Below are 27,460 nucleotides of genomic sequence, written 5' to 3' on the forward strand. Positions count from 1 at the left end.
TAACGATACATAAGGATAGCAACAAGTATAAATAATCTATTAGCCCCCAATACAGCATTTTGATCCATGTGGGCAGACTGCTGCACCTGGGTTGAATCTACTGGGGCTGGTTTCAGTGTGATGAGAACTCAGTAGGAGTGCTGACAGACTCCGCAGACCCTTGAATAAGGTGGGGAATCCCAGCTCTGTGATCCTGGAAGGGGTGGTGCCTCAGGTAGAAGTAAGGGGCTGGGGTTAGCCAGTCCTCCTCAGCACCTGGAACGTGGCATGTGTCCCTCCCCTCTAGCCCTCACAACCATCTAGAGTGTGTGGTGTGGTTCTTCAGCAGTGATTTAAAGGGCCCAGAGCTCCAGCTGCTGACGCTGCTACGGTAGCAGCAGTGGCCAGGATCCATGGACCCTTTTGAATTGCCGGCCCAACGGCAACTGCCACCTTTGCCTCTCCCCATCAATGGACTTGCCATGCACTGCCCAGAAAGTTGCACATCCTGGCCAGCCATCAGAGCTGCCCAGAACATGTGGTGTGGTTCTCTGGAGGCAATTAAAGGGGAATGGTGCTCCGGCTGCCACCACTGCTGTAGCAGCAGAGGTAGGTCGGGAGCCCTAGGCACCTTTGAAATGCTGGGCTCCAGGGGCCTCCTCCTTCTGTCCCCATTGCCTCCTCCTATCAACAGTCCTGGAGCTAAGCATTATAAATCAGATGGCAGGATCAGGGCCATAGTTTATTTAATTAAAAACACAGTTAATTTATCATAATTATATAAAAGGTACTCTTTCTTACTAGCGTGTGGGGGTCAATTGCTATTTAAGATAACTATTTATTAGAGACTTCTAGAACACCACTTCTAGAGAGCAAGAATATTTTTATTTCATATATTTGAATAGATTCTATTATCAATCTTATAATACAAATTATAAAAAATATATGAATTATAAATATTGCCTGTGACTGGAGGTAGCCTAAAAAACACAACTTCCAAAAATATTATTAGAGATTATACAGAGATTTTGTTTACCACTTCTTTTCTGACAGAAAAATAATTCAGTGTTCACTATTACAGCTGCATCGTGCCTATGCATACAATCTTTTTCTCTCTAAATTCACTGAACTGAGTTTAAAATATGTATAGTGTGTTACAGCTTATCAAGGAAACTAGAATATGTTTGACAATTTTTTCTGAACATCCATCAGAAAAAGCCCCAAATACATCAGCATTTCTATTATCCATGTAGTTGTTTTTATCTATATTTTAATAAGTAGAGCTACTGCATTTGCCACTTCATACACTTAAAGTTATTTGCCATTTTGTAAGTGAAGATGAACCATTTTGCTGGGTTCACATTTTATTTATTTTAGCCCCCTGTCAAATAAAAATGTGTATAGTTGTGAGAACAGCCTGTGAAATATTTCAATCTAAATAGTACATTTTATTGAATGTATGTAGTTATTTCAAGTTCCTGCCCATGACATTTTAAGATTTGAAGGAGGACAGGAATGCAATAGCAAATCACATTTTAATTTCAACTTTAGGGAATAATATTTCAACTTTGCCTTTAGTCTGCACAAACTTCTATGAATACACTTATAGTGTCATGTTCGTACCTGTATTTGTTGATTCCATCTTCACAAGTGGCTCCATGCTGGCACCAGTTCTCTTCACAGTCATTAATGTTCTCCAGGCACGTTTGTCCAGTCCATCCAGGAGCACAGACACATAGAGGATTCTGGTTGTCTTCATCAAGGAAGCAGCTACCTCCATTTGCACATAACTAAAAGTGAGAATTACACACATGCAGGAAGAGGGTTTAATCTCCACAGTTTGTCCTTACCTAAGCAATTTGATGAAATAAGCTGTTTTGGAAATATCTGCGCATATGACAGTTTTCTCTCGTAGTGCAGTCAGAGACAAATCTCAGTGATAATTTATAATTAAATTATAAAATGTAATGAAGATAAATCAACCTTTGACTCTATTGTTGAATATAATGTTATGATATAATGTAACCATTTACTTTGTTATAATTGGTTATGAACACACTTGTGTTACGTAACATGACAAAGAATGAACTCGCCTATTATTCTGTTAAACGTAGAAAAAATTTACATTGCACCCTCTGACACAGTTGCAATTTAACTTAGAATAAACCTCTATGAGATGTGAACATTTTTGTATTTAGGTACTGACTAGCTAGAATAGTGGTTTTCATCTTTTTTTTTTTTTTTTTTTTTTTTTTTTTAATTTGAAGACCCCTAAAGCATTTTGAATGGAGGTGCAGATACTTTTGGAAACTATAGACAAAATCTGCAAGTTGAAAACCACTGTTCTGTGGTAACAACAACCTTTTGTAGACCCCTTGGAGATTGTCTGCTGACCCCCATGGGTCCTCAGTCAGGCCCTATTTTGAAATCAACTGAGCTACAAGAAGCAAAAAGTTGTATGAGAAGCAAAAGGCACACTTTAGAATATGAATGGGCAACTTTTATATTATAAAATACATGTATCAAAACAAAGTTATGTGACTGAGTGGGAAAACACCATGTTTTATCTGGTTTTGGACTTAGAATGCTAAGTCAGAGATTTGTTGTTACCGTTTAAAATATACTAAACTTCGAAGAAGAAGAAACAAAATAGTAATATAATTTTCAGATAGTCATGACAATTCTTGTTATGGTAGACCTTATTAAAAACTAGGTTGCTGGTCTAATTGAGAAAATAAGCCAAAAACACTAGAAACAACACAATAATATCAAGTCTGGCAGAAAGACTAATTCCCTGGCCTGTCACTGAGAGATTACTATTTTAGTTAGTAATTTCAAAGCTTTATAATTATATTAAATATTTTTGGGGGCATAGAAGAAGCATTGAACAAATGAATAAGACTTCTTGAACCAAACTCTGTTCTTAATTAAAGTAGGGCAACTCTACTGAAACTCATATAGAGCAGAAGTAATTTCTTTCATGCATCTTTCTACCTTTCTCTTGAGCTTAGTTGTGCTGCACTGAAGTCCTACTCTGTTTTGAGTGGCAAGAATTGTTGCATAAAAGACTCCGCTCAAGCTATTACACATGGATTTTTCTAGAAATACACTAAACTGTAAGGTCCTCACCACACATGACTTTCTTAGAGACTGATGAAAACCTCCCACTGACTGCTTTGTCAAGACTATTGAGTGTTGTGCACAAATCCAACAGCCCATGTAGCCTGTCATCTGTTTGTTTTGGGGTTTTTTTTGCAAATAGGGCTTGAACTATGAAGGGAAGGTCTTGGATGGACTTCTGTACCTCCATCAGCAGGCCCAAGGATCATAAATACGACACCCTTGTCAAAGGGATGGCTGAGGCCATGGTCCATGCCACTAAGTCAACAGTGTCCGAGGTCACCTGTAGCCCCACCCCTGGTCATTCCCTTGCCTTCTTCCATGATAGCCTGTAACTCTTTCCTGAGGTCCTCTGGGAAGATTCAATAAATTTGGCAATAGACAGCCAGATGGTGAAATCATAGTGGCCCAACAGGGCACTATCATCTGCAGGATTGATGATGAATAAACCATTCTCCCAAAAATGTCTGGTTTCTTCACTTCTTTATTTCTGGGAATAATCCTGGCTACCCCTACTTTCCCACTCATTAACAAATTTAGGGTAGGGTGGATATATAGGTACTGTATTCATATCCTTTTGTGGGCACATAGTACTTGTGCTACACATGATTAGACATTAGGGTATTGAAGAAGGTGTCTGACAGAGGGCTTTGGTAATCTTAGCCACCTCTTCAGACACTGGCAGTGCAATTCTAGCTAGCACTCCTGAGGTAATTATGTTAAAGAGGGAGTATGAGAGCTCATCTAGCTTCTTGGTTTCTAGCCCAAAGGTCAAGGCCACCCTCTTCAAAAGCTCCTGTTGAGCTTTGGCATCAACTTTGAAAACTACAGGCAGGGGCCCTGACAGCCTCATCAGGGAATGAGGAGGACGATGCAGATGCCACAGGTGCTGCCTCATCTGAGCCACTCAGTTAGCTCTTTCCTCCAACTATTATATCCGTGGAGTCCTGAGTGTGGTGGATTCTGTCTCAGGTGGTTGGGAGACTATAGTCAAAAACTTGTCAGATGGCTGTGTGAACCGCCAGAGGTTCCATGGATGCCGTGACATAGGCCCTGGTTCTGAGTCCATGAGAAACCTTGTGCTGTGAGAAAGAGCGGTGTCATTAAAGGAAGATCTTGACCCTCCTGACTCTGAGACCTGAGATGGAGAGCCATGCTCCAGTGACTGGGACTGCACTAAGACCAACCAGCTATCCCTGTCCCTGTTGTGTCCTCTACTATGTTTGATTTCGATCTGTACTTGGTTAATGACCCTCCATGTGGAGATCCCAGTAACAACAGTATTCTGGCAATCTACACCCAACACTTGCTGACTGGTGCTGAATGTTGGAATAGGAATAGGACCATGATCAACACTGAGATGTTGAGCATCAGCTCTGGAATGGTGACTTCAGCCAGTCAGTCAGAAACCTATACTGAGAGTTCTGACAGAGAACTTTGTAGGATTGGTGTTGTGCTGATGGAAAGTGACTATCACACACTCGGTACTGTGGTTATAATGTTGAGTGTGCCTTGGTACATCTACTCCACCTTGCCAGTGACTGATGCTTTAAGCCTGCAGAGTGATGTCTGGAATTCAGAGACCAGTGCTAAGGGCTCTGAGTAGGCGCCATCCCTATGTCCAAGGTGCAGTGGTTCTGAGTGGGCAAGCATTGGTGGGATGCTGTCTGAGGTGGTGAGTGCAGTCGCACTGATTTTGACTGAAACGGTGGTCTCAGGACAGGCTTTCCCTTCATGGGGAAGGTGACATCTGTAATTTGGGTGGCACCATGAGGGACAAACTGTCCTGTGCTGCTTTATATGCCACCTTGGTCAATGGCATCTTCAGGGTCTGGATCCCCAGACCATTGTCTGTTGTGGTAGGTGCATCCATGAGAGGTCTAATTTGCTTGGCTGAAGCAGGGCCCAGCTTCCACCTACAGGCAATGAACCATCCTCTATGGATATAGCTTGCTTCCTGCCTTGTCCTTACCCATAGAAATTGACTTCTCCCAGGCTACGTCTACACTGGCCCCTTCTGCAGAAGAGACATGCTAATTTCAAACTTTGGAATAGGGAAATCCGCGGGGAATTTAAATATCCCCCGCGGGATTTAAATAAACATGTCTGCCGCTTTTTTTCCGGCTTGGGGAAAAGCCGGAAAAAAGCGTCTAGACTGGCGCGATCCTCCGGAATAAAGCCCTTTTCCGGAGGATCTCTTATTCCTTTCAGGTAGGAATAAGAGATCCTACGGAAAAGGGCTTTATTCTGGAGGATCGCGCCAGTCTGGACGCTTTTTTCCGGCTTTTCCCCAAGCCGGAAAAAAAGCGGCGGACATGTTTATTTAAATCCCGCGGGGGATATTTAAATCCCCCGCGGATTTCCCTATTCCAAAGTTTGAAATTAGCATGACTCTTCCGGAGAAGGGGCCAGTGTAGACATAGCCCCAGTGTTCTGGGAGGTGGATATTCACTTGTTTGATGATGTTGCAAGCTGGGTGCTTTATACCGAGGACACAATATGTTAGGTGGAGTTTGACCACGGTAGTTCCAGTGCTAGTGTCTGAGCCAACTAGTAACACTTTAAAGTGAATGTTCTGCTCTTTCTAACAGGACACATCTAGACTAACCTTGGTTTTCAAAAAGATATGCAAATTCGGCATGAATTTGCATATCTTCTGATTCCTTTTTCAGAAGATGGGTTTTTTTTCGGAAAAAAAAGCAGTCTAGAAGGGGGTTTTTGCACTCCCCCTTTTTCAAAATAACCCTGTAAACTTCATTTTCTGAGGAATAAGGGTCCTTTCCAAAAAGGGAGGGTTGTGAGAAAAACCCCATTTAGACTGCTTTTTTTTTCTGAAAAACCTCTTCCAAAAAAGGGATCAGAAGAAGATAGGCAAATTCATGCCGAATTTGTATATCTTCTTTCAGAGGCCGAGCATAGTCTGGACATGCCCTAAATGCATGGCTTCAAACTTTTACATATGCAATATCTGCCACCAATATGAGAGTCTCCTAAGCCCCATCCCAAGGATAAGATGCATCAGGGACAGTCTAAATATCAATAACACAGTAAGGGAACACTACTAAACTAAAAACAATGATTTACAATAGCAAGTTCACATCAAAAAGATCTGGAGATAACGACAGCTGAAGCAAAGAAACATTCCAGCATCATCACTGGTAGTAAGAAGGAACGGAGCGTGCGGGAAGCCGGCAGCACCTGTATGCTACGTCATTCAGGTGCCGCTCCAGAGGGCACCAGAGTTGTTCCCCCATGAATATTGCTAAGAGAAAAAATTTCAGGATAGGTGCATGTAGCAAGAACATACACTTAACATGGATTGGACATTAGCAAACACTCAAAGAACTAAGGCTTTTCTCTCTCATCTATTAACTTCTAAAGAAAATGGTGAGTTTGGTTCTATCATGATCTATGGAGCTCCCTAGCAGCTCCATTTGATTGAGTCTGAATCCATTTAAAATGTTATCAAGATTTGTAGTAATAACAATTCTTGCCAGAAATTCGCTATATTAATTTGTCTTTGATTAAGTTTTAAATTGACCTTAAAATTGGATCTTTTTGCTATGCTATTAGTATTAAATACTGGAATTATGCTGGCCTCGTTTCTCAATCTGACTATTCTTGATGGAGGCAACTACTGAGCTTGAATAAAGTTGGTAGAATTAAACTCTCTTTACAGTTATGGAAATATCTTTTATATATCTTGCCTTTTAATTTTTTTCTGAATGTAACTTCAGGGTATATCTTGAGGTTTTGCTTTTTTTTTCAAGGCTCTAACTGCTCTCTCCCACTCCCTTTATCATTGGGGCTCATATATACTATTTTTCTTGATTTCAAAATTCATTATTGAATCATACATCAGGAAATGACAAAACTGTTAAGAAAGAAGAGTGTTTGAATTAAGGAATAAAACAAAATATATGGTACTTTATATCTCCAATATGCCTATATCAGACTATTCATTCCACAGTTATTCCTCTGTTTAGTCAGAGATAATAGTAGTATTATTAGTGTCATATGTGTATGTGTAAGTGTGCTTCCTAACCAATTATAGTCATAAACCTTAAGGCCAAAAGGGACTATTATGATCAGCTAGTCTAACTTCCTGCATATATCAGGCCAAAGATACCTTTACCTGGCGATTCCCGTATCAAGCCTTTAATTTGTTTGAGCTAAAGCAGACTTTTTAGAAAGATCAATTCTTGATTTAAAGACTCCAAATGATGAAGAATCCATGATGTCCTTAGGTGAGTTGTTTCAGTGATTATCTTGGAATGCAATGCCAATGAAAAGAACCATTGTGATACAGTAGCTAAGAGAACACAGTTAAAAATATGCGTGTTATTGTTAGTCTGAATTTGTATAACTTCTAGCCATTAGATTTTGTATTGTCTTTCTCTGGTCAAAGAAGAACTGACTGCTATCACAAATCTACTTCTCATTTAGATTCTGGCAGACAATGAACAAGTCATCTCTTAACCATCTCTTGGATAAACTAAATAAATTGAGCTCTTTTCGTCTCTCACTATATGGCAGGTTTTCTGCCCCACAAATCATTCTTGTATGTCTTTTTGAGCTTTTTACACTATGTCAACATCCTTGTTGAAGTATGGGCTGGACATAGAACCAGATAAGGGCTTCACTAATTCTTTATAGGTAATAATACTGCCTCCTTACTGTTTCTGTATACATCCCTATGTTTACAACCAAGGATCTGATTTATACTCTTAGGGTATGTCTACACTACCACCCTAGTTCGAACTAGGGTGGTAATGTAGTCAACCGGAGTTGCAAATGAAGCCCGGGATTTGAATTTGCCGGGCAGCATTTGCATATTGCCGGGCACCGCCATTTTTAAATGTCTGCTAGTTCGGACTCCGTGCCCCGTGGCTACATGCGGCACAAACTATATAGTTTGGACTAGGCTTCCACGAGAAGTAACGATAGTTCGGAATAGGAAGCCTAGTCTGAACTACCTAGTTCGTGGCGCGTGTAGCCGCAGGGCACAGAGTGCAAACTAGCGGACATTTAAAAATGGCGGCGCCCGGCAATATGCCAATAAAGCCCGGGAAATTCAAATCTTGGGCTTCATTTGCAACTCCGATTGACTACATTACCACCCTAGTTCGAACTAGAGTGGTAGTGTAGACATACCCTTATTCATAGCACTATTCAGGAGTTTATGTTCAACTGGCATTTTCAATGACCCCTAAGATCAATTTATTCTCACTGCATTCCAGGCCAGTCACCCATCCAGTACATGTGACCTAAAACTAATAACACTTTAAATTGACAAAGTGCAGAAGAAAGTCACTAATTAAATATTAATTAGGGTATGATCGTTCAACATACACATTTTAGAGTGTTTCTGTGAGTCCATTTGTTCAAGTATTCTTCCTAAATGGTAAGAGGTTAGCATACCAAACGTGGTATGCGACTTCCTCTTCTTCAGTCTTAAAGCAAAGTCGGGGTTTGGTTGTGCCAAGAAAACTAGAAGCCCTGGCTGGGAAAAGGACAGTTTTCCATAACATGTAAAAAGAGGGCCTGCTGTTCAGAGGGTCATAACATGAGAATGACCACTGGAGACAGTGAGCCCACAGGGGAGAGCTGTCCTTCAGACTAGGGACATGAGAATGACCACCAATGGACTGGCCAACAGGTCTGGGGCTCTGCCATCTCTCGTGCCAGCATACAGTAGGTAGCCCCTTTGACCCGAAACCCTTTCTCCTGCTCCTGGCCCATGGCTGCCGCACTAGGGAGGGAAAAAAAGAACAGGCTCTGATGGGCATGGGGGGGGGGGTGGCCCAGGGTAGGAGAGAATAACAGGCCTGGGCAGGCTAGTGAAGGTATGGGGGGGGAGGAAGAGACCCCGAGTGAGCTGGGAGAGTCACTAGAGAGGGGAGAGAGAACAGGCTCTGTGCAGGAAGGGAGTCTGGGGGAAGAGAACATGCCCCTGGCCCCCAGCCTGCTGCACCCCACCTTACATCCACAAGGCATTGCCTTGAAGGTTTTAATTGCTAGTGTGTAAGAAAAAAATACCTAGCACACATTAACAGAGTCCTCTTTCAAACAGGATAACGTGTTAACATGGTGCTGTTGAAAGATACTATCGTAATGCAAACTAGGTACATTTTAGTTCACACCAACTACACCATTACAGAGCAGTACAGTGCAAGAGTACTATGAAATTAATCTCCTATAACCTGCACTTCAGTGTAGTGTAGACAAGCCCTTAGATCATTATACTCCAGATTACATAGAGAGAGAACTCATTTTAGAAGGAATTTTAAGCTAAATACAATTATTGAGGAAACAGGATGACTTCTCCCCTGCTTCTTCCCATCTTTGGCATCACTGACCAGTTTCTGCCAAGACTTTTCCCAATCCGCTTTGCCTGACTTCCTGTTACAATTGTAATGTGAGTTCTGTCCCTTTTTATAGTAAAGGCTAATTATATTACTGAAGATTACATCAAGCACTTTCACTGCAAAATCAATCTCATATCTGCAGACTGGGCAAGAAAAAATACCTTAACATTAAAATGATCAGTTAGTTTGTCCTAGATGGCAAGTATCGTGGAGCAGGTCCTCTTGACCACGGCCTCGCATGTATTGCCCATACTGCCACACTAAGGCCCCTCACAAGAAAAACACAGGCCGCTGAGGCTGATCCAGAGACAGAATTTAAAGTCCCTTGGGTGCTCAGCACAGTTCTCAGTAAACGGAACTGAACTTGGCAAGCACCTGGTCCAGGAAGATAAGAATAGGGAAATGAACTAAATTAATGAGCACTAAAAACAGGACAAGATAGGAATAGGGAAATGAGCTGTCATATACACCAGTAAACAAGCATCTGGAACAGGGAAAGAAAAAACATAGCTAGTTCTCACATGTGCCAGTCATGTCTGCATCAGGCACTGACCGCAAATCCCTGAGGCAGACGTCATGTCAAAAGGAAGGAACCCTAATATGGTACTGGATATCAAAATTATAGTATAAAGCATCCTGAACCCTAAGCTCGGGGAGGTTCTGTATCAAGACGGAAGGCACATATCATCCAGCCTGGCTGAGGGGCTGATCACCCGAAGCCTCCTCCCACCCACCGAATCAAGAAAAGGGGGGTACGAAACTTGAGCATGCTATACGTTGTTTTTGTCTGTGCATCATAACAGTTACTGGGCTTTTTAGTATCGCTTGCTATATTGTATTAACCATTTCATATTTAGAAGTTGTTAAGTATAAGTAGACCAATGTTTAATTCCACCAGCTGTTCAAAGATAACCATTGAAGGACTGGCTGTAGGACGGGTTTTATTATTTCTGTACTGGTTTTATTTGTTATATTTTTTATTGCATGCTGCGCTGTCTAAGACTATTCAGAGATGGCAATTTAATATAATCAATCTGTAGTCAATAAAGTTTGTAATTGGTTAAGTACATTTTAAGCTCGGGCTTTCCTCCTTCACGGCCGCAGCACCTCGCCACATTCACCACCCCTAGACAATCTTTTGAGACTCTGGTTCTTCAGCAAGTGAGAATATTCTTTTCTGGACTCATAGGAGGTGTAATAGGCAAAAAGCAGGATGCTGTTAAATAGCTTTCTCTTCAATAAATGAAACAAATATTTGCCTTTTTGCAAAAGAACTATGCACCCTCAAATTAAGAAATGGTCTTGAATTGCAATCTCAATCTATCATGTGTAGAAAGAGGTTAATTTTTTTTCAGAATGTTATGATGGTTGCTTGTGGTGTCTTACAATTATGCTTATAATGAATACTACTTACCGTTTTAACGGTTAAGCTATTATTACATTTTTACACAGATTTCATCCTAAAGTATGTCTCAGACTACAATCCTGAAGTTTTATAATTCCATCTTTCCCTGCCAAGGTGGATTATGGAGTTCCTAAAAATGATAACCAGGGCAGGTCAAATGTTAAGGCTCCATGAATATACAAGTATTGTACAATATCACTGAAATAATAGCCTTCTCTGGGGTAGAATGGCCCAAATAAAATCCCACAAAATTTGAAAGGGAATAATTTTATATCGTTTATATCCACAAGAGTCCTGTAGCACTCCAATGTACTATATTAAGAGAATACCATGTAAGAAAATATTTAGATTTGCGGGTTTGTCATTAGGCCACATTCAAAACAATAAAAAGTAGTTCTACTTTGAAAAGCAGTTCCTTAATTGAAAAAAAAAACTCTACATCAATTGATTGCATCTCACTGAAACCAGATCAAATCTGTTTTATTTACAGTGCAAATATAGCTTTTTTCTGTCAGACCTGCAAAGTCTACCTGGAATCTAGAAGCCAAGCCATGATATTTCTGGCTCATACATCACCAGTAATAAACATTCTACCCAGAGAAGAATTATTTATGTGGTGGACAAATCTGAGATTAATAAGAAAAGCCATTTAAAAAAAATGTGGGGTTTTGGTTTAGAAAATAGTTCTTTCCCCCCATTCATAACTTAATAATGACTCTCAGTAAAAACTGCACATCAATCTTATAAGCTGACCTCAAGGAAGAACTAGTAGGAAGGACTCTCTTTGGCAACTTTAGAGTAGAAAAGTGTTTAGCTACTAGGGATTGCTAAAAAGTTTTTAGCTACTAGAGGTTGATTTTTTATTTATACCGAATCCACTGCTCCCCTGAACAGTGCTTCTGATCCTGGTCTCCAGACAGAGCCCGAATATCTACACTGTAGTCTTTAGAGCTATAACCTGGGCATGTCTATACTTACTGGAAGATCCAAACTCCGGAGCTCAATCTTCTGGCATTTGATTTAGTGGGTCTAGTATACACCCATAAATCGAACGCTGAGGGCAGCTCCCATTGGTTCCAGTACTCTTCCTCTTGGGATGTGTAAGGAAAGTCAATGGGAGCATTTGTTCCTGTTGGTCTCCCACAGTGTGGATGCTACCACAGCGTGACTTAAAGTAAGCATTTTGCATAGCTGGAGTTGCGTACTTTAAGCCAACCTTCCACGTCCAGTGTAGACCTGGCCCCTGAGCCCCACAAGCCTGAATCCACTGACACTGGCTAGCAAAGCTGTACCAGAGATATTTGTTGCTGTGCAGATATATCCTGACAGGCCTATAGTTACCCAGATCATCGTGTTTACTGTTTTAAAATACTGATGAAATATAGGCTTTCTCCAGTCTTCAGTCTAATATTAACAGTCGTGCAAGATCCTCAAACAGCTCCTCTAACACTCTTGGACTGTAAGATAGCCAGACCCACTGATTTAAAAATCTCTAAGGGTATGTCTACACTACAAAGTTAATTCGAACCAACGGACGTTAGTTCGAATTAACTTTGATAGGTGCTACACAAGCGCTCCGCTAGTTCGAACTTAATTGGAACTAGCGGAGCGCTTAGTTCGAACTAGGTAAACCTCATTCTATGAGGACTAAGCCTAGTTCGAACTTACTAGTTTGAATTAAGGGGTGTGTAGCTCCTTAATTCGAACTAGTGGGAGGCTAGCCCTCCCCAGCTTTCCCTGATGGCCACTCTGGCCAACACCAGGGAAACTCTATTGCCCCCCTCCCAGCCTCGGACCCCTTAAAGGGGCACGGGCTGGCTACGGTGCCTGTGCCAGGTGCAAGCCTGCCAGCACCCAGCTAGCAGACCCTGCACCTGGCATGGCTCAAGCCAGCCACCCGATGCCCCCCAGCCCTCCCCCTCTTCCCGGGACCAGGCTGGCGGTGCCCGGGAGCTTGCCCGGGACCGCAAGAGGCGGGCGCCCACCTGGTCTAGTGCGGACATCGTGGACCTTGTCCACGATCTCCGCACTAGGCACAGGAAAGTGGCCATCTAGGGCAGGAGAGCTGCCAGCCTGGCCACCCAGGAGCAAGTGTGCATGAAAATCAAGGTGGTCCACTGAGACCCCTGATCCTGAGCTTACAATGGCCGTACTGGGTCCCTGGAGGGGATGGACCGAAGACAGTGACCAAGCCATTTGTCTCGTGCCATCCCTCTCCAGCCTTCCACAAACTTTGGGCAGGGACACCACTCCTACCCCCTGGCTAATACCACTCCATGGACCCAACCTCCATGACTTTATCTCACTTCTCTTTAAATGCTGTTCTTGTTCTAGCCTTCACAGCCTCCTGCAGCAAGGAGTTCCACAGGTTGACTCTTTGCTTTGTGAAGAAGTACTTTCTGTTATTAGTTTGAAGCCTGCTACCCATTCCTTTCCTTTGATGTCCTCTAGTCCTTCTATTATGGGAACTAATGAAGAACTTTTCTTGATGCAACCTCTCCACCCCACTCATGCTTTTATAGACCTCTATCCTATCCCCCCTCAGTCTCCTCTTTTCTAAACTGAAAAGTCCCAATCTCTTTAGCCTCTCTTCATATGGGACCTGTTCCAAACCTCTGATCATTTTAGTTGCCTTCCCCTCTCCCACCTTCTCTCTTCCCCTCTCCCACCTCCTTTTCCCAGTCTCCCCTAGTTTTGTTCAATTAAGAGAGATTCTATTTTTAACCACGTTTTATTTATTTTATACATCAGGAAGGGGGGCTAGGGAAGGGTAAGTGGAAGGAGGTGAGGGAGGAATGGGGTACGAGCCCCCAATGGGGAGGACTGGGCTGGCTCTGCGGGCTTCTGGGGGTGGAAGCTCTCCTGCAGCCCCCCAATTGCCCTCTCTCCCCAGATGGCAGCCTGTGGCAAGTGCAGCCAGTCTGATAGCCGAGTGCTGTGATGTGCCCAGTGTGGGCACTCAGGGCACTCCAAGACAGGACTGCTTTGCAAGCGGGGCACCCCTGAGAACTGTCTGTCCGTGGTGGGGGTCAGGTCCCTTTAAGCACAGCCCTCGGCTAGCCTGAGGCAGCAGCTCCATGCTCTAAGTCCTCATCTGATGCCCTGCCGGCACTGCTTCTGGCTATCCTTAACCCCGGTTCAGGGTCCACTTAATGTGGACATGCTATTTCGAATTAGCAAAATGCTAATTCGAACTAGTTTTTTAGTCTGGATCCGTTAGTTCGAATTAGCTTATTTCGAATTAACTAATTCAAACTAAGTTAGTTCGAATTAACTTTGTAGTGTAGACATACCCTAACTTTAGTACCCACTTTTAAATATTCTCTTGGGATACTACTGGATTGGAAAGAGCGTTATACGATAGGATGCCTCATCTTTTTTTTTCTAAAAACATAACAGAAATATTTATTGAATACTTCTATCTTATCTGCATTATTATTGATAATTTTATCATTTCTAACTCGTAATAAATAAATAAATATTAAAAATTGTATTTGTCTTGTCTTGTTCCTAATATCCTTAGAAAACTTCTTATTTTCCTTAATCATGCTAGCCATAGATTTCTCCTTGTGTCTCTTTGCTTCCCTTATCAGTTTTCTATATTTCTGAGCCCTGGATTTATGTTCATTACTATCAAATTCTCCTTCCTTCCATTTGTAGTTTATTTCTGACTGATTAGACTCTGTTAAAATTTGTAATTATTAATTAACATAACCTCTGGAAGAATGGGAAACTACACGTGACTTGGTCAGCCCATAAAGTCATACATAGATTCTTGCAGAAATAAGTTGCATTTTAACATAAGAATATATGAATGGCCATACTGGGTGAGACCAAAAGACCAACTAATCCAGTATCCTATGTTCCAATAGTGTCCAATGCCAGGTATCCCAGAAGGAATGAACAGAACAGGTAACTTTCAACTTTTTTAACTCTAAACCAATGAGGGGCAATTTAGGCTAGTGAAAGGGCCACAAGATTAACATAACAATGTACAGACCTGTTGTGCATAGACATCATGTCAAAATTGTTTAGCCCCTAGGGCCAGATTTTTAAACTATACAGGTACCTGAAGATATAGATATGCATATAAATAACAGGACTTGCAAAAGTACCCATGGTTATTAGGGGACTAAGCATTTCTGAAAGTCTCAACTGGGTGCCTAGCTTCATCTCTAGGCCCCTAAATAAGTTTAAAAATGTATCCATTTGTGAACACACTTGGTACCAACACTAGACTAAAACATTGTTTTCTCAGTTAGAAGAAATGCATTCCAATCTGTGTTTGATAAGCACTCGTCTGTTCTGGAAATCATAGTATTCCTTTAACAGTTATAGATATTCCTGAACCAGTTCATATGGATCAAGAATGTTTTAACTGGCTTGGATCCCTATTTAAGGACATTTACTTTCTCCTGAGATTTTTTAACATGTTAGAAATTCTCACATGTAGAAGCAGTACATTTGTTTTGTAAGGAAATAAAACAGGAGGAAAATACTACTATTAACTTCTATTCCTTTAAGTACAACATTGTCAAAAATGATATCAGATAACATTTTTTGAAGTTCCCAGGGTTTCTGGCACTGTCACAAAATCTCATCTTATGGAATGACATAGACTGTAGTATTAAAAGCTTGGGACTTGAAATGCTGTCCATTCCAAATACAGCTATGTGTTTTTTCAGGGAGAAATAAAATATCCCCTGCAAGACTAATCTAATGAGAACACCATTAAGCTTAGCTAAAACCCTTAATGCTCAGTCAGGTTTCTCTGAAACTGACATGTTCATCTCCTGGTAGTTGAAACACCAGTATGATCATTTGAAGCAACAGCACATGATGATTTATAACCCTGATGCGATTTCTTCTTTCCTTACTAGCTTGACTCCAGCTAGTTCATGGCAACTTTGCATAGATGCCAAGAAACCTAGGAAATGTCATACCAGATTGAACCAGTGGTTCATTTAGTCCAGTATCCTATTGCTCACAGGAGCCAATAAGATCTTCTAAGGAAGTTGTAAGGAACTTTTAAGTAAGCAGTATTGGAAAAACTTCTGGAAAGAAAAAGATTCTTCTTGACATTATACAGCTAGACTGTGGAGACGGGGGAGGGGGAAAGGTTTCGTAAAAACTCCACTGCGTCCAGGCAACACATTTGCTCTTCCGCTTTTTTTTTTTTTTTTTTTTGGCGGAAGAAGTAATGCGCTGTTTCTGAAGCCCTTGTATTCCTCATTCTACAAGGAAGAAGGGGGCTTTTGAAAGAGGTTTTTTTTTCTGACATTTGGTCCAGTTTAGATGGGCCATATGTCAGAAAAGCCTTTTCCGACAAAAACTTGTAGTCTAGCTGTACCCAAGAGAACAATGGTTTTAATCCCTGCTATAGTAACTGAGGATTTTCTCATTATCCATATTAATGTCCAATTCTCTTTTGAATTCTACTAAGGCTTCTGTATGTCTCAGGTGCTAATCTGCAGGCTCATGGTGTGCATTTTCAATCACAGCACAGAGTACCTCTAGCTCTGAAGCAATATAGTAACATCACATATGCATGTGTCAACACTAAAGAAAAAACAGTTTGACTTAAAAATGTCAAAGTCTCTCACTCTCCTTTGCTGGCAATGAGACCTGGAGAATAGCTACACAGGGGGGAACCAGAAACAATCACTTTTTGTGAAGGAGATGTATATGAACAGAAGGAAAGAAGCACTATGCAGTATTATAGATTACAGCTATTAGAAAGATGCAACAAATTAGGAACAACTCATCATGTAGCTAAAACAAAGGATAGAAAAAGTTGAAGCATGAGCAGGAATAGCTATGGAAAGATTTTGATTCTGCTGACATAACAGATTTTCAGAGATGTTATTATATTGCTCCGCCGCAGAGCATTCATGCAGGCTGGCCATTGCTCCTATTGACAGGCTAATTGCCTGTTCTGTGTTCTGAGCTAAGTCACAGTTGATGTACTACATACCCAGTTATCTGTCAATCCACTGTGGGTCAGAGAGACATTATACCCATCCTCTATATGGGCTGGAAACTCCAGTCTATCTACTTGAGTCATTGTACTGATATGTATCAGAGGATATGTCTACACTACCCTCCTAGTTCGAACTAGCGGGGTAATGTAGGCATACCGCACTTGCAAATGAAGCCCGGGATTTGAATTTCCCGGGCTTCATTTGCATAAGCGGGGCGCCGCCAGTTTTAAAACCCCGCTGGTTCGAACCCTGTGCAGCGCGGCTACACGGGGCACGAACTAGGTAGTTCGAACTAGGCTTCCTAGTTCGAACTACCGTTATTCCTCGTTCGAACTAGGATGGTAGTGTAGATATACCCAGAGAGATCAGCCTCAAATAGTAAAATCTTTTTGTTTACTCTACACACTGGTCACAGAATACCCTATTTATATGAAGAGGTGCTTTATTTCTTCTCCTTCCCCCATATAGAAGAGAAGGAGCATATTTACAAAAAAGAAAAAATGGCTTTAAATATATAATAATGTTTTAAATTAATTCTTTAATGGAAATTGTAACGTCACTTATGATATTACTAGCACTACAACAAAAATCATTCTGAGTTTGTCAAATCTTTTCAGTAAGCAAGTTATATTAATTTGCCAATTTCTGCAATAAGGAGACACAAGCAAAAAGCAAATACATCTAACAGTTTATTTTTATTTCTGTTTTCTTGCAGTTTAGAGAAAACAGTACATTATAGTATTATGAACAAATTAAATGCCTAATACAATATATAAGTTGTCATAGGCGGGAAGATCCTTTCATGGACTGAGAACTGATTAAAAGACAGGAAACAAAGGGCAGGAATAAATGGTAAATTTTCAGAATGGAGAGGGGTAACCAGTGGTGTTCCCCAAGGGTCAGTCCTAGGACCAATCCTATTTAACTTATTCATAAATGATCTGGAGAAAGGGGTAAACAGTGAGGTGGCAAAGTTTGCAGATGATACTAAACTGCTCAAGGTAGTTAAGCCCAAAGAAGACTGTGAAGAACTTCAAAAAGATCTCACAAAACTAAGTGATTAGGCAACAAAATAGCAAATAAAATTTAATGTGGATAAATGTAAAATAATGAACATTGGGAAAAATAATCCCACCTATACATATAATACGATGGGGTCTAATTTAGCTACAACTAATCAGGAAAAGATCTTGGAGTCATCGTGGATAGTTCTCTGAAGACGTCCATGCGGTGTTCAGCAGCAGTCAAAAAAGCAACCAGGAATAATTAAAAAAGGGATAGAGAAGACGGAGAATATCTTATTGCCCTTATACAAATCCATGGTACGCCCACATCTTGAATACTGCATATAGATGTGGTGTCCTCATCTCAAAAAAGATATACTGGCATTAGAAAAGGTTCAGAGAAGGGCAACTAAAATGATTAGGGGTTTGGAATGGGTCCCATGTGAGGAGAGATTAAAGAGACTGGGACTTTTTATCTTGGAAAAGAGGAAACTAAGGGGGGATATGGTAGAGGTCTATAAAATCATGAGTGGTGTGGAGAAAGTGAATAAGGAAAAGCTATTTACTTGTTCCCATAATATAAGAACCAGAGGCCACCAAATGAAACTAATGGGCAGCAGGTTTAAAACAAATAAAGAGAAGTTAAATAAAAGGTGTCCCTAACCTCTGTTTGTCAGAGGGTGAAGATGGATGGCAGGAGAGAGATTACCTGTTTGATTCACTCCCTCTGGCATTGGCCACTGTCAGCAGACAGGGTACTGGGCTGGATGGACCTTTGGTCTCACCCAGTATAGCCATTCTTATGTTCTTATATAGTCCACATAAATTTTTGACTGTCTCTACAATGTTTGCAGGAATAAATTAGAAATATCTTAAGGCTTTTAAGGAAATATTACAATAAAATGTTTTAGTAGCTCCCATCAGCATCCTTGGCACATCATCACTTCCCATCCTAACTAGCCATAATGATTATTGCATCATTATAGTGTTATGCGATGTACAGTAAATTTGCACTCAGTATAGCACTTTAAATCATAAAAATGTTAAAATTTACCAGATGCTGAATAATGTAACTTTAAACCTTTAAGGTAATAAGTATTTCTGTGTTATATTTCATATTCAATGGGGTACCCAGAGACTTCAAGGTAAAATAAATGTTGATTGCTGCTTTGTAAAATCATTGCCTGCTTTGCACAATATATTTTTGCAGGAAACATATTTCAGCAAAATAATTTACTAAGGCAAATCTTTTAAGCACAGGGTATCATATTGGGGGCAGCTGTTTGAAATGATTAGGTCACAAATACTGTTTTAAAAATAAATCGCATTATGTAAAATACAATGTAATTTCATTTCCTCCAATAAAAATACCTTAAAAATGTAAACTGTAAATGGACTATTCATATGAGTAAACACTTTCTATTTCAAGATCTTCTTACATCTTTCTTTAAAAATTAGTGGAATCCTTTTAAAAATGGAATTTTTAATAATACTGAAAATAGCTAACTAAATATGCATTTGTCCTGTATTACAGAAAGAAAAAATAAACAGCGTCTAAAAAAAAAAGCAGGAAGAAATTCTATCACGCTTTCAGTTGCACTGCTGAGTCTTTACAGTTGGATAGCATATCTTGTAGGTATGTTCATAGTCTTGAAGGTTTCTTCATGCAGTCTAACTCATTTGGTAGCCCACTCTCTAGCCTCCGGACTAAATGAACCTTGAAAAAAATTTCTACACATGGAATCAGCCTGATTGATAATATTTGCTCTGGGATGCAGAAGCAACAGTACTATTACTATTTTGTTACCATGCTGAATTGAGGCTTCTTCCACACAATTGTCCAAACAGATGCATAATATTCAATTTAACTTTTTGAATAAGAAATAAGAATTCCAATCTTTCCTTGAGAAGCACATCTTCATGTAATAAAAATGGATTCTTATACCTTAGGGCTACGTCTACACTGCATGCTTCTTGCGCAAAAAAAGTATTTGCACAAGAGAGCGTCTACACTGGTCACAGTGCATCGTAAAAGCTATGCGCTTTTGCACCCACACTGACAGGATGCTCTTGAACAAAAACTTCACCCTGGAACTACTTTGGAGAGGGCAAAAGAGCACCAGGACATTCTGGCAGTGGGGCGGGGGCTGGAGCTCCTTTGAGACGCTTGCTTAAAGGGACCTCCCTGGACAATCGTTTTTCTCCTGCTGCGTGATTTGGGACCCCTTGTAGGGACTGAAAGCTGGAGCATTTCTAGTTGTTGTTGCCCTCTGCCTTATTGGACACCACAGCTTGTGCCCTAGTGCCTTTTGTGCATTTGGCCTTCTCATTGCTGTGCCGTAGAGCCAGGAGTGGCCCTGTGCCTGCTCTGGCACCATAGGGCCATGTTGGAGTTCCTGCAGCTGCTCCTCTATGCTGCTGCGCTACTCCTGCAGGAGCTCGACACCGAGCTCACTCTGGACTCCCTCTGCATGGATGCGGTGGCATCCCTGTGGCATTCCTACCCGATGGTGGAGAGGCGATATTGGAGACTGGACACCAGTACCGACTGGTGGGACCGGCTGGTCCTGGAGCAATGGGACGACCAACAGTGTCTCCGGAACTTCAGAATGCGAAAGCAGATGTTCCTGGAGCTGTGTGCCTGGTTCGCCCTTGTGCTCCTGACACATACCACAGTAGGGTTGCTTCAGTCTCCTATCTACATCTCCCTCCCTCCCATCACCTCCCAATAAACAAAACTGTTTTTTGTTCAAACAACAGAAAACTTTTATTTGTATTTACAATAGGGAAGAAGGGTGGGCAGTGGGAGGGGGTCTGAATTGAGAGGGGGAGGAAGAAAGGGCTCTGAACTGGGAGGGGAAGTTATTGCTGGGAGGGGCTGCTCCTGCCAGTGCCTCTGTGGGTGCTGAGGCCTTGCCATCCTTCAGGCCAGGTTGGGGCAGGCAGCACCGGGATGTGGGCAGGACAGGGTGCAGCAGGTGGGGGCATGGCAGCGGCTGAAGGAGTGGCTGGGGGGGCAGCAGGAGAGGCGAGTAAGAAGTGCAACACTCACTGGAGGATCCTTCACTGGCCTCGGATGAAGCCCAGGAGATGTCCTGGCTGCTGACCACTAGCTCGAAGTGGAGGGTGATGGTGCAGTTGTGGTCATCCTCATCCTCCTCCAACCTGGACCCGGTGGGCAAGTCACTCTCTTCCTCTACGTCAGGTGGCCTGGTGACTGGGGGGTGCAGGCTGGTGTCCACAGGAACCGAGGGTCCTTCCATAGCTGTCTCCCCCAGGATGGTGTGGAGGCGGTCTTAGTGAAGGCAGGTGTTGGTTCCTGCCCCCTGGCCATAGGTGGTCCGGACATAGCCCAGGTGCCGCTCCTTAACCTTAGCCCAGACCTGTTCAACAATCCAGGCCGGATGTCCCTGCTGGGTGAGCGCCTGGGCCATGTGGCTAAAAATGTCTGCATTGTGGCAAAGGGCATGAGGGTTGTGGAGGGCTTCCTCCTCAGCCCACAGGTCCAGAAGAGCCTTGACCTCTGGCTGGGACCAGCAAGGGGTATGCTGCTTTGTGACCCTCTGGGCCTGCTGAGAGCCCTTCGGTGTCTGCTGGGAGAAGGGTGCAGGCTCTCGGTGTCCCTCTGTAGCAGACATCTCTGTGGGGGCTCATGGGTGCAGCAGGGCAGAGCCACGTGGTGGAGCTTCTGGCTATGCTGATGCTGCCACACGGACTCTGCAGGCTGCGTGTGGCTTTAAGGGGGCGTCTGGCAACCAGGAAGTAAGGAGCTGTGAGTGCAGAGCGTCCAAGTAGCCACTTGGCTTTTTTCCTGGGAGGCCAGTTCTTGTGCAAAAACTCTTGGCTGCCTGTCCACACTGACCTCTTGTGCAAGAACACTTGCACATGAAGGCTTCTTCCTGATATAGAGCATCAGAGCTCTCATTCAAGAAGCCCTGTTTTCCGACGCTATACTGTAAATTTACTTGTACAAGAATGCATGTGCAGTGTAGACAGCTGGCAAGTTTTTTCACAAGAATGGTTGTTCTTGAGCAAGAAGTGTGCAAGGTAGACACAGCCCAGGTGTTTGGTTTCATAATGGATCATATAGTTGCACAAACAGTCATTGCATTACTGTTAAAGAACTCATTACTTGATAAAATATTTTGAGATACTTTGAATATGAACCAATTTAATTCAATCTTATCTATGCACTAATTTAATTTGATAATACTTACAATATTAATGTGTATAGGTTTTTTGTATACATCTCAACTGTCATTACTAGCTTGTAGTTTTATTTTATTTTATTTTTATAAGGTGTGAACATATTGCTTTATCTTACCTCTGTATTTTCAATACATGGCAGCAAACATGTGGAATTGAGTTCATGGGGTCTGTCCACACACAGTTTTCCTGAGATGCACTTTATATTGTAGAACGAGCAAGCATCAATATCCAGTTCACATTTTTCACCTTCAAACCCTACACCATATAAAGAGAAAAAAATTAATGAAAACTTACACACATATATTGACATTGGGGCTAATCACGATGACAGTAGTTAACATAATACTTAAGAGTAATTTGACCATTTTATTTCTTGAAAAGGACACTTCAAACAAAGCATAAAAGCTGAGTCCTTGCAAAAAATTATGCATTGTATTACAATGCATTAAATCAAATTTTATGGCTACTGTTATATACGGAAATGAGTGAAAGAGAATTTAAATTGGTAAATTAAATTAAATTCTCTCCTTTTTAATATTGGTATTATTCAAGAAGTTAAATTTATCTGGACTGACTTACCCATGAGGCAAGTACACTTGAAATGGCCAATGGAATCAATGCATGTTCCTCCGTGTTTACATGGATTGGAATCACACTCATTAATTTCCATCTCACAGAATGTTCCTGTTTAAAAAGCCAAAAAATAGTGTTTATTTCTCCCAATTTTTTTTAATGAAGGATGATTAAATTCCTAATAAATAAAATATCTAACAAATAGTTTATAGAGAAAAATATTTAAATTTTTAAACAATAGTTAAAAGCCCCAGACAAATATTGACTAAAACCTAAGGACTTCTTGTTTTAAGTATCTAAGAGCCCTTACTTTCTATTACTGTCTGGAAAGATGCTTGCTTCCTTATAGAATAAGTTTCTTGAGGCTCTGCTCTTGCAGCTTGATCCAGTACAATAGGTCCCAAGCACATTAATCTACAGGTTGAACCTGTCTAGTGCAGCACTAACAGGACATGACCAGTGCTGAACCAGAGAATTTGCTGGAACCTGGGAGGTCAATATTAACTAGCATCATTACCAACATTTTCCCTGTTTACTGGTCTCTTAGAAGACATTTTAGGGGTAAATTAGACCTAAATATTATCACAGAAAAATAAGCACTGGAACTAGTGAGTATAATCAAACTTCATGGGACTGTGAGGAACTTGGCCACACCCATGATAATCATGCTGGACCATGGATGTTGCTGCACCAGAAAATGCCAGACTAGAAAGGTTCAACCTGTAGTTGAATGATTGAGGCTTATATGTAGGAACTTCCATAGGAAAAATAAATAAATAAGAACAACTGAGACAATACCTTTTGAGGTATTGAGGATCTTTTTTCTACTGTTTTTTCTAACAAGGATCCACAAAGATCTTTAGCATGGATAAGCCCAGAATGCTGTTCTGTTTTTTCTGTGACTCATTTTTTTCTGTACCCCATCTAGTGGTAGAATCCATTTGGCTTGGAAAAATGATAGCTTGTCATAGTGATCTGTTATCTTTTGTTTTATACTTAGATTGTAAGCTTTTTGTGAGCAGTTCCTTTTTTTTAGTTCTGTTTTTCTACAGCACTAAGCACATTGGGGTCTTGGATCATGACTGGCTGTCCTAAGAGTGATAATAATTAAAACAATAAATAATAACAACAGTCAAAAAAAACCTGAAAAGATTTGTCAGAAGGGAAACACAGAAATTCCTATGGAGTATAAATGTGGTTTCAAAATGAATTTTTCCATATGTTATTTACCAGAGGTAAAATGAAAGAAAAACTAGGGAAAAATCCCTCTGATGAGCATTATTGCACAATACAAAACATTAAACTGCTTTCTGGAACCTCTAATACTTTCAGTTTTACGCCACTCTTTCCTCCTCCCTCCCCCCCATTTTTAAATTGTGTTGCAGTTTGTATCTTCAGAAGCAGAGCAGACAATGAAAATGCAAAAACTTTGGTCTGGGAAAGCTAGCTTAATTATGCAAAAGAAAAAAAAACCTAAGTATTTTCTCCTAAACCCAAGCAAAAATGTTAGTGGTTCAGAGGATTTCAGTAACCAAAGGGGTTATTATAATACTCTGACCTAATTTACTGAGAAATCAGATACTAACCACAAATGTTTTTCTTAAAGTGAGTTACCAAGTTCAATATTATTCATGCAGAAAGCTCACAAATGAAATACTGCCATAAGAAATGCTGCTGTATACACAAATATTGTATATTTCTTGGGCTAAAAAAGCATTAAAAATTGTATTTTAATTATGTGCTGGTCATCTTCATTGGGATGAATCTCATCTTTAATTAATTTAATTAATTTAATCGGAATGATAAAACTGCTCGAAAAATAGGGTTTCATTAAAGAAAAATGTTAATAAAATAGCAGAGAATTTCATCTTTTTTTAAAAATTGAAAGTTTTATGGCCAAACCCCCAATTTTTGTTCTTGTCTGTTTTAAAAGGTTGATATTTCCCCAAAAATGCAGACACTTTTTGTGAAAAAGAAAATGTAGAGCTGAAACCTCATTTTTCCATCCAACACAATTCAGACAGGAAAATTTCTATTAGTCCTTCTTAAATATTCACATGTTATGTGGACATTTACATGCCCTCTGGAACACAGGGAGTAATTTATTTTTTTGTATGAGTAAAATAATATTTTTCTATCATCTTCCAAATACAGACAAATATATTTTTATATTTGGTATGGTAAATTTTTGTATCAAATTTGCCGGGCTCATATAAAGGTACTGTAGGAAAACACACATATCTGAATGACAACACAGGAAGGCTATGTTTGCTTATATTGCGCAGTGTTGATTTTATTTTATTTTCTGTAAGGCTTATTCAATGAGATTAATAGTTATATGAAGGATAGAACAAGCTACTCAGAAATAAGTGACCCAAAAGACATTTAGAGTCAGCTGTAAAGTTGGACCAATGTCAAATCTGAAAATAAATTTTAAAAGTATAATTCATAAAATAACAAAACATAAATTGGCAATCTGTGAAACTGGCAGAGAAGGGTGTGGTAATTAACTGAGACTCCATATCAGCAAAAGATTTTAGAATGTGATTTATTCAACCCTTCTTCTTCAAAGTACTCATGCTTATTCTTAACTAGAAGATTTACCCATCATTGTTCAGATCCTTAACTCGATTACGTTTTGTTTTTTGGAAAATAAAATTAAAATGTCCATGCTTCATTTCAATCATTTCTCTGGGGTAGGGGTCAGTAGTCAGGTTTCCCCAGGAGAGAGAAATACTCCAGCCATCTCTCACCGCAGCAGCTTGGAGCCAGAGGCTATATCTACACTCGTGGCTTCCTGCATGAGAAATATGCAAACGAGGCTAAGCGTGGAATAACACCGAGCCTCATTTGCATACCTAATGAGCCGCCATTTTTGCAAAAGAAGTTCTTGCACCAGAAGGAGCTGTCTACACTACCCCTTCTTGCACAAGAAAAACCCTCTTGCGCAATTCCGCTGCGCCGATTATTTTCAGGAATAATGGCATTGCGCAAGAGGGTTTTTCTTGCACAAGAATGGGCAGTGTAGACAGCTCCTTCTGGTGCAAGACCTTCTTTTGCAAAAATGACGACTCATTAGGTATGCAAATGAGGCTCAGAGATATTCCACACTTAGCCTCATTTGCATATTTCTTGTGCAGGAAGCTGCGAGTATAGACATAGCCAGATAGAAGCACTTCTCCATGGCTGCTGCAGCACCAGCGGGATCAGCTGTGTAGGGGTATATGTTCCCTGATTGAAGCAGGTCCAGCTGCATGTGCCCCTCTGAGCTTCCCAGCCAGAGTGAGGAATGGAGCAAACTGTGCACTTCCCCTTACTCCCTGGCAAAGGAAACATATAGCAATGTTCCTTTATGAATCAGGATGGGAGGCTTGGGGTTGGGGCAGCTCCTAATAGGGGGGAAAGCACCTCCAGCCAGCCCCTTTCACCTGCCTTGTGATTCTGTCTCTATTCTGTATGGTTTTATGAAAAGCAATCCCATTGCAGGCATATCACATTTTCCTTGTACAACCAAACCCTGGCCTTGCTATGATAAGAGAAATCTGTCTACCAAATTTGGTGGACCTAGCTCTTACTATTTCGGAGGAGCTCTTTATCAAACAGATAGACAGACAGACAGACAAACTCTCTCAAACATATAGTACATGCCTATGAACTAAGAGCCTGAAGTTTTAGCTTTTACATTCTCCTGTGAGTGAGAGAAGTCCTTGTCCTGTGTAGGTAGCAACTCTTCATGTGCAGAGTCCCACTGGGATCAGTGGGGGTTTGTTTGCATTCAGTAACCATTTTCCCCACATTTACTCTATCCTTCTGTTCCTGACCATATATTTTGTAGCACATTATTCAGGATGTTTTCAAATGATTGAAGCAAGGAGTTTTGTTTAAACAAGATTAAAGTTAAGTGAGCAGAAAAGAAAGAAATTACATGGGACTAGTCGACGACGATTGTAAAATAAACAAAAATACAAACATGTAACAGCACAATCCTATTCTACCTAAAACTAAGGAGAACTAAAACTAAAACAAACAAGAGTGTGAGCATGGATTTAAATAGTAGACAAATTCATCATCTTGAACTTTTGCATCAGGCTGTGCTATAGACATATTCCAATTATTAACAAAGACTTTTTTCTGGAAGTTCTGCAGGTAAGATTATTTTTAAAGGAATTTTCTAATTTAAGGTTTTGATGTTTCATTTTAAAATGAATTCCATAAAAATAAAATCAGATTTAACTCTAGCCTGTTTTACCCTTGTAACATCTCCTGAGCATAGGATTTTCTTACAGATTTATTCCTAAAGGGAAATTTGGAAGCATTGTGTGTTCAGATTATTTCATAAAGATAATCATAATCAACCCACATAAAATAATCACTATATGGTAAAATTTTGAATCTTTTAAGTAGCCAATTCCATTAAGCAACTTTTCATCACCAGAAAGAGGTTGACAAACTAGTAACTCCAAACTGTTATAAAGTTTATTAGGATCTCACTACTGCTGAGAAATGCATAATTTATGGTATTAAGATCTGATTAAGTGTTAAATAGATGTCAGGAGAGATCTCCACAGTAATCTACTTAGCTTTTAATGCCTAATTATCACTTCATAGTGGAGTGAAGGCTGAATAATTGAGAACTGCAACACTTAAAGAACTCAAACAGGATTTTTGAATGCAATTAAGCAAGATATTCCCCTATCAAGAATAAGTTTAACATGTACAGAGAACAAAGGAGAAATAAGACATTTTTAGAAATAGGAAGGAAAATCTTTTCGTCATTTTTTTATTAGTTATGCATTTAAATGCATTTAACTAGACCTTGTA

At 40.6% G+C, this 27,460-nt stretch overlaps 1 protein-coding gene across 1 annotated transcript in view; it reads right to left on the minus strand.

Annotated features, from left to right (window-relative positions):
• Positions 1 to 1,553: 1,553 nt before the first annotated feature.
• The window catches only part of LOC102461967 (protein eyes shut homolog), a 166,894-nt gene continuing 140,987 nt past the window's right edge, over positions 1,554 to 27,460 (minus strand). The window contains exons 7-9 of the mRNA XM_089776927.1: positions 22,646 to 22,750; positions 22,182 to 22,321; positions 1,554 to 1,769 (exon numbers count right to left, since the gene is read on the minus strand). Of these exons, the coding sequence (XP_089633053.1) occupies positions 1,554 to 1,769; positions 22,182 to 22,321; positions 22,646 to 22,750 (461 nt within the window). The remainder of the gene's footprint in view (positions 1,770 to 22,181; positions 22,322 to 22,645; positions 22,751 to 27,460) is intronic.

The sequence above is a fragment of the Pelodiscus sinensis genome, chromosome 3, assembly GCF_052426305.1.
Source record: "Pelodiscus sinensis isolate ZL-2025 chromosome 3, ASM5242630v1, whole genome shotgun sequence".
Taxonomy (NCBI): domain Eukaryota; kingdom Metazoa; phylum Chordata; order Testudines; family Trionychidae; genus Pelodiscus; species Pelodiscus sinensis.